The sequence below is a fragment of the Bos grunniens genome, chromosome 23 (genome assembly GCF_055505025.1).
Source record: "Bos grunniens cultivar Pamir isolate PY7600 chromosome 23, Bosgru_T2T1.0, whole genome shotgun sequence".
NCBI lineage: Eukaryota > Metazoa > Chordata > Mammalia > Artiodactyla > Bovidae > Bos > Bos grunniens.
The window spans coordinates 5,959,897-5,968,580 of record NC_141187.1 but is presented as its reverse complement, the minus strand read 5'-3'; the positions used below and the strand labels follow the sequence as shown (position 1 = coordinate 5,968,580).

The window sequence follows — 8,684 nt, the reverse complement described above, 5'->3', positions numbered from 1 at the left end:
ATATCTCCCTTCTTAAATGAAAGAGAATAAATAAGGTCAATTCCCACCCTAATCATTTATTTTTTTGCTATTTAAAAATTTTCCGTATTGTTGGAACAGATTAAGAAAATATTTAACTCATGGATGGTTTCTTTGCTCATTTAATAGTGAATTACTTATCAACAACACAAAAACTAGTTTTGGTGATTAAAATCATGTAATCCACAAACATTTTAGATCTGATATGCTTAGAGTCTCATTTAGGACATACTTATACTTTGTATCCCTCTTAAAAAAATAAAAAGCCAAATCAAGAATCACAATAGAAACTAGCATCACAAGTTTAATATATTTTAAAACATAGAAATATATTTAAACAGCACATTTAAAGAATAATATAATAGACTTTCATTTCTTATTCTTATAATGGTATACCATTAATTCAAAAATATATTACTTAATGTACCCCCAATAGAGTTATTATCAAGTTTACTTTAAGATAATCTGTATTTTAAAACAACATTGCAATATTCCTGAATCATGAACAAACCCATAACATTTTTAAGCTATTTTTGATACAAGTTTTACTTAAAAAGTCCAAAAGGGTGATTAATAAATGATGCTTTATGAGTATTTTAGATGAACTGTAAATAATCCTAGCCGTGGAGCCCACATAAATAGCAACTTATGCACTAAATGTCATTCTTCCAAAAGTCAGTGGGTTAAAGACAAGCCTTAAAAGGCAGAGAGAGAAACAGAGAGAGAAAATAAATTAATTTCAGAGGGAAGAACACACAGGCACATACACGCAACAGAACCTTCCCACTTGGAATTATTTGTGCTTGGAGGAAGGTTTACAAAATCCCCCTCCAAAATAAGGTTTTCAATGAGCTCATTCTCCAAGATATGAAAAATGGATTTCAGCTGTTCTTTCGAAATGGCAATTCTGTCAAAGCCATTCTGGGATTTGGGGTAATTTCCTCCAGTTGAGTTTCAGTGCTTTTACCCTAAATAAAATCCCTTGCATCACATCAATCAGCAAACTCAGTTATAAAAGAGAGCTACAGAAAGCGGCTCTGTCGGTCGCTTTGCTCGGGTATATTTTATGCATGCAGTGACTCTCATCTGAGGGGAGGGAAGGGGAGCACGTGTAAATGTTTCTTTATTTTGGACTGTTTTTAAATCTAAAAAAAAAAAAAAAAACACTGCAGTAGTAGTGTTCTAGATAATAGGCAGACATGATTTATTTGAGGTAAGAAGGTTGTACTACGCTTTTTTAGTGTTAACTTGGAAAATTATGGACACAGGCTCAAGTCTGTCTCCACAGAATTCCTGAAGCTTTGAGCTCTTTGCAAAATCTACAACCGGTGAGCCAAGAAGGAACGCTTTCCTACAGCTAAACCAATTCTGTTCAAGCAAACAGTTACAACAATTACGTGCAATCTTTCAGCTTCTGTGTTCTGCTCCCGTTTATTTACTCAAATCGAGCTCAACATTTCACTTTATCTAATGAAGCAGAAACTCTCAAAGAAAAATTGTGTTCCTCCAAGCATTTTTTTTGGGGGGCTGGTTATTTTTTTAAGTTTCATTCTAAATATCAATAAATATCCTATCAGTTTACATTGGCACAGCATAACCAAATGCATTCAGCTTCCTTCAACAATACTTAACAGTCAAAGGAGTTCTGTCTAATTTCAGAAAATCGTATAAAAATTACATTAAAAATATTGAATTGAATTGGACTCAGCATATCCTATTAAAAATTAGACTGGGCAATTTTTTGCATAATGAAGTGAGCTAAAATACATTTTACTGCAAAGGCATCCACAAAAGAGAATATATACCTTTAAATAAATAAAAGTGACTATATACATGCTCTTGTACATAGGTTACAGAGATGAAATGAGCCAGACTAATTTTATTAAATTCCCCTTTTATCTGAAAGGATATTTTTTATTGTAGTCATAAACCTCCATACAGATCTTTTTTCTTATTACCATTATTATGCACTATTAGTGGCAACCACACGAACGCACGACCATATTTCTGTACTTTTTCAAAATGACATTGGAGCTGTCATCAAAGTACAACACAGAGATGGCATTTAGTTTGGTTGGCGCGCAGCAAGGCTTTGGTACATGGTCAGGAAACATCAGGTGAACCTGGTTGGGTGGGAGGAAGAAAAGGTTTTACTTTTTAAGAAATAAAATAGATATTTTGTCTGCAGTTTTAAGGTGACATTCTTGTTTTATCACTGACAATCAGGCACTCTCTTAAGTTACCTCCCTCTCTTCTATTTTTGCTCCATGGTGAGGTGAGCTGGGAGCTGGTAGTGAAGGATGTGTATCCTTAAGTATTAACACCTAGACTCGACCCACTGGTTCTAATTACATGTTGGGGCTTTGAAAAACATTCTACCAAGGAAGGAAAACTCTCTCTATGGAATATTCAGTGGAAATTTTCCTGGAGGAAAGAACATGGTAACTAGGACTGGGCTGCTTTTAGTTAAAATGGCCACTTCTAGGTACTTCATGAGAAACACGTAAGTTATGAATGCAAAATCAACAAAGCCACAGCACTCGACTGTAGAAAGATCTGGATCTAAGAATTATTCGTAAAAGGATAACTAAACAATAAATCAACGCATTTTTAACAATAAAATTAAAAGCATGCAAATTCTGCATTTCCTTTGGTAAAGGAAGCATAAAAATCACAGCAAAATAAACTCCAGGTAAAAATCCAATACTTGCTTTAAAGCAATGATTTCAACTCTTCTCCCCATAATGTTTTACCAGATTGGCCAGAGTTTAGCATCCTTTGACTTGCTTTCTCCCCTAGACAAGTGCCCAAAATCAAGCTAAGTTCAATCAGAAGAAAGAAGCCTAGATATGTTACAACTTGAATATACATCCCTACCTCTCCCCCTACAAAGCCTGAAAAGGTAGCTGAAACATGGACAGTGAAATGCTTAAGTAAAGGATTTGTTCTCATTTTCTGCAAACTGGCACGTTTACCTCTGATCTTCAACAATCAAAGAAGGAGCCAGAACTCAGTTCCCCCTTTCCACCCGCCTACCCCGGCCCTTCCCCCAGAGGAGTTTATGGGAAGTCCCACTGCAGAGTCCTCGGGGATCGACAAAGAGAAAATACAGCTCTTAGAATCTTGGCTGCAAACCCTCCTGGCTGAAATGATATAGGAGTCCTGCCTATGGACAGACATGGCAGGAAAAATGAGGTGATCCGACACGGACGTGAAATTTCCTAAGACCTCACAAAGCTGCAAGCTGGATGGTTCTCCAAATTTCAGAGGCAGCCTGAAGCCCTCCTTGGCTTTATCCTCCTCAACCCCCTCACCCGTGATGGATGGATAACCCCCTGCTTCAAGGATCACCTCACCCAGCCATTGTTCTGAAAAAAAATGAGATTGTTCTTCCATCATGTCTCAAACGTGTTCGCCACAAACCTGCTTTCCTTTAACAACAAATGTGCCTGTGTTCTTGTTTCATGTCCGTCACAAAATAAACAGAATGCACAATGCCAGGAAAAAAAAAAAAAAAAAACCAGAAACACCGAACTTCCCATGTTCCCTTCAAGTTCTGTGATGACTTATGCTCCACATCCCAGGACAGCGATACAGACGAGGGGCCTGTTCCAAGTCCGTGTCAGCGATTTAAAAAATGTTTGTTTTTAGACGCTGCCTTCTAGACTACAGTCCTAAAAGCTGACAGTATGTAATTATATATTTATTTTTAAGAAAAGAAAAAAAAAGAGAGAGATAGGGGTATTTGACAGAGGTTTTTCAATAATTAAGCTTTGCAGAGCCAGAGCGAACTTGGATGTGTTAGATGCATATCTAAGGAAACAGCGAAAGCTCTCTGAGTCATTGAAATGACAGTACAAAGAGCTTAATTTCTGGGAAATTAAGTGGCATTTCTCTATAAATAGTGGCTGTGTTCATCTGTGACCCTACAGATGGACAGTGAGGAGGGCTCTTCCTCTAAGGCATGAAATGGAAGCATCCTTCTCTCTGCAACGGGCTTTCAGCTGATAGAAGGCTGGACCCCCAGACATTCATCTTACTGGAGGACATCTGAATATAACAACTTTTCTTATGCTGCATACCTGCTCTCCCTGCCCCAACACTGATACCATATATCAGGATGCGCTTATAGGGCTTCCCTCATGGTTCAGTGGTTAAGAATCAACCTGCCAAAGCAAGGGACAGGGATTCAATCCCTGGTCTGGGAAGATTCCACATGCCAAGGGTACCTAAGCCTGCACACTGCAACTGCTAAAGTCCATGCACGTAGAACCTACGCTCTGCAATAAGAGAAGCCACCAGAATGAGAAGCCTGAGCACCGCAGCTAGAGAGCAGCCCTTACTTGCTGCAACTAGAGAAAACCCAACTGCAGCAGTGCACACCCAGGGCAGGCAAAAAAAAAAAAACGAAATAAAATTTGTTAAAGAAGTGCTTATTTTTATGGATAGCATAAAAACATATCATAGACATAGCATGGACATATCAAAACTTAAAATACCCCTAGGAATTGACTCTATACTTGCATATGGGAGGCTCATTGGTCAAAAATCAACTAAAAGAAGAATATTTCTATGGCATTGGCAGCACAAAGCAAGCATGAAAGAAAATGCTGGTTGAAATTTAGACTCCATTTCTTCACTTTAGACAGTGAAATAAGAGCTGTAGCAACCTAAGGTTTTCTTTCAATTTATATAAATTTTGCAATCAAGGAAGAAATAATAGTTTCTCCCCACACCTATAAGTTTGCTGAGTATGATATATTAAAGAAATTTAGGGTGTAAAAATCAGTGTTAGGGAAGGATAGACATGAGCAAATGTTTTCCATTCATTATTAAAAAGCAACTTGATAATTTTACATGATTGTATTCTGAAATAAATCTCTTCAAACTTGGGGGAGAAAAGAATATTTATAAGTGACTACCTTTCAAAATACATATTTGTTTTAGTTCTCTGCTTCCACTCTACTTCAAGGTTATTTCCAAAGTCTTTAACAAAATCTATGTTCTAGTTGCCACAGAGGTGCATCTCTGTGGTCTAGCTATCCGCTAGTGCCTCTGAGGTCAGTAAGATGCCAACAAAACGTCAAGTCAAGGATTTCATCCGTCAAGGTGTATACACCATTCTTATTCAGAAGGGAACTGGGATGTTATTTCCATCAACTTTAACTTTTCAATAAATTTCAAAAGAAGATAACCTTCTGAAGAGTCAACTCTTCACACATTCTAATAGCTGCTCTTTCTGTTGGTCATAAATAAGCTTCACCCACAAGGATAGATTTTTTTTTTCTACAGCTCCTGCTCTCCTACTGTTATCTACCAAATAACTCTATTCCCATCAGTGTCTTGATTCCAAAATTATTTGTTCTCTTCCTTCTGTCCTGATTACTTATAGTTGAAATGCTCCTGTGAACCCAGTTTTGACGTGGGGTCACATCACACAGCCTATGCATCTTCTAGAACCTCTTCCTCGTCTGCCAGAGGCCGCTCCCCCATCACATTAAAAGGTACGGATGTTGGAGTCGGACTCTCAAGGGTTTTCCTGAGCTCATAAGATAAGTACAATCACTGAGAGACCATGAGATTAACATTTCATTATCTCCTTCATAAAAATTAGCCTATATTAGTAGAGATTAAATCACTTACATTCCTAAGTATGGGAGGGAAGAAATGAAGATTAATTTCCACCTTAATGATTATAAATGAAAAAGATATCAAAAAAAAGGAAACAAATCTACTTGTATTCTACACTGAAGAGCTTCCATGATACCAAAGTATGTTATGGAACATTCTTAAACAAGGAGTTTAAAAGCCATCAGATGAAATTCAGCACAGCTATTATTCAAAGTTTTTGTAATGACTGCTAATGAATGGTTAGGTTAGAAACAGCCCCTGCGTGGTTAATCATATTGTCTACTGAAGAAATCAGTGCAAAATACCATTTTGTGTGATTGCTCCAATTTTCCTTGCTGAATCTTTCCTCATTTTGGAATTAGGATTTTTCTTTAGAGCAGCCTGAATTTCCTGACTATATCCACATTTCTTACTCTGGCACAATTTTTACGTTAGGAGTTTGAGAAGAGAAGAAAATGCATTTTTAACTCCAAATAGATGCTTTTCTTTAAAGTAACTTTATAAGAAGCTTGCATCATAAACCACTTTCTATTCTACCAAAAGAAAACTTACCAGAGTCTGAACTATGGCATGATTGGTGGCATTCATATGGGCATTGAGTGGAAAAGAACATTCTCCATCACAATAAAATGCAGCATATCCTTCTGGCGCTATAATCCAGTCCTAAAAATGCACGAAAGCAGAAGAAATAATATCACCAACATAAAAGCACAGAAAAACAATTCTTACAGAATACTTAAATATAATTAATATAATTCAATATAATATAATATTAAATTAAATACTCTGGATTGGTTTCTCTTTTTGGTCCAACAATTATTCTAATAAGACAGGCTCCCCAAAGCCTTTAATTTATGATTAAGTTAAAGTTTACAACAAAAGTATAAATATTTTCACAAGGAATTGTCCTCTGTAATTTCTCCCAGAGGTCACTACATAAGATATTCCTAGCCTGTATTAGCCCATATATTCATGAATAAAGCTGCAATCGTGAAATAGCGTTCTAAATATTATTTAAACAGGAAATGATGAACTCTGCAAAGTTCAACTGAACCAGAAAGGAAAAGAAGAATAAACTTAATTGAGATAATTCTCATTACTTCTTAATAACTCAGTCCTGCTTTAGAAGCTTGACAACCTCTTAAGGCGCTAAGATTTGTTCCTTGTCCTGTTTTTCTTTCCAATCATGTGTCAACTTTATAGTCTCTTCAGAAGAAATGAGTTGGAGAAAAATCCTAAGCATTGTATACGAAAGATTTTAGGAAGCTAAAACATTGGCACTTCAGATGGTGGCCCTGATTTTTTTTTCCCAGAGATATAAAACTTGTCACTGATGTAAAATTATTGAACAATTAATGTTGAAGGTTTATCATAAAGTTGAAAATGCTCACATGTGACTATGACTTCTCAATATAATAGCTTCTATTCTGAGGATCCATTGTAATGGAATAATCTAACAATTTAATTTAAACTCTTTTGGCATATGAAAATTACTGTGGTTAAATCTTCCTCCTCACTGTTTGTGAAGCTTATGTAAAACACAGCAATATGATTTCTAAGTAAAAGAAAAAATTTTTTCTCTACGTCTAACTTACCACAGACAGAGTCAAGGATTCTACTTCCTATACCAGTAATTTGTGACTGTAGGAGGCAAATGGAAATTGCTTGAGTTAATCTGAAAAATGGGAACTAAAATGGAAATTTGGGTATATTTAAACAACAGGGCTTCTTTTTTTCACTTTCTAAGGTTGCATTTGTTCTTCAGCATAATTTTTTTTTTACCATAAACTCTATTAATTATGTTTCAATAGTGAAAGGATAATGCAGAAATAAAAATGATGTGGATAATCCTTATATGGAACAGTCAATGTCAAAAATAATTGGTATGTTCATTGCAGCACTGTTTACAATAGCCAAGACATAGAAGCAATCTGAATGTCCATTGACAGATGAATGGATAAAGAAGATGTGGTACATATATACAGTGGAGCAGTACTCAGCCAGAAGAAGAAACAGAATTGGGTCATTTGCAGTATGTGGATGGACCAGAGTTTGTTATACAGAGTGAAGTCAGAAAGAGAAAAACAAGTATCTATATACAGAATCTAGAAAGATGGTCCAGATGCGCCTGTTCCTGAGGATAGCAATAGAGACACAGATGTAGGGAAAGGGTGTGTGAACCCAGCAGGGGAAGGAGAGGGTGGGACGAATTGAGAGAGCAGCACAGCCGTATGTTCACTACCATCTGTAGAACAGGGAGTGAGTGGGGCTCAGCTCGGTGCTCCGTGATGACCCAGAGGGTGAGACTGGGGGCAGGTGGGAAGGAGGGCAAGGGGAGGGGATACAGGTACACAGATAACTGATCCACGTTATTTTAACAGCAGACAACACTGTAAAGCAATGATACTCCAATAAAAAATAAAATAAATTATAAAAAATAACTGGCTGCTGTATAGGAAAGATTACAAAGATTAAAAGAGATTTAGGATTGATACAAAGCAGAAAAGAAGCAACCAATTTGACCGACCATTCTTACCTGCCATCCCAGATCCCGGAAACTCACATAGAGTTCATGCTTTTTACAGGCTTGTTTTTGTTCACTGGTGTTATAATCTGAAGGTGAAAATCAGATTGTCAACAAATGGCAGTCTATCGGGTATATTAATATTTCTTTTGTGAGGTCACTTATAAAGTCAAAAGGAATCTGTATTTGAAGTTGTAGAACATGAGTTTGAATCTCAAAGCGAAAGCCGCTTACTAACTATGTGAACTTCAAGCAAGTCACTTGTGCTGAGTTTCTGCTTCTGTAAAATGCAGACCTTGAGGGGTCCGGACGAGGATCAGGTTGGGTCCTTTGTGTTATGACAACAGTAGCCGGATACCTGCCACTCAGTGAGTGCTCATTCATTAACTAACTCAAACCGCAGTTGTGCTTACTATACTTAAGCGTATAAAATATTCAAACGCTATGTTTTGTATTCTTTCACAAGGCAGGCACTGGGAAAGTACCAACTGGGATGTTCCAGAGTACATGT

General features: G+C 36.8%; 1 protein-coding gene across 1 annotated transcript in view; it reads right to left on the bottom strand.

Moving 5' to 3' along the window:
* Nucleotides 1–309: 309 nt before the first annotated feature.
* BMP5 (bone morphogenetic protein 5) overlaps nt 310–8,684 on the bottom strand; it is a 143,710-nt gene continuing 135,335 nt past the window's right edge. Inside the window, exons 5-7 of the mRNA XM_086370612.1 lie at nt 8,186–8,262; nt 6,202–6,312; nt 310–2,141 (exon numbers count right to left, since the gene is read on the bottom strand). Of these exons, the coding sequence (XP_086226738.1) occupies nt 1,992–2,141; nt 6,202–6,312; nt 8,186–8,262 (338 nt within the window). The 3' untranslated portion in view covers nt 310–1,991. The remainder of the gene's footprint in view (nt 2,142–6,201; nt 6,313–8,185; nt 8,263–8,684) is intronic.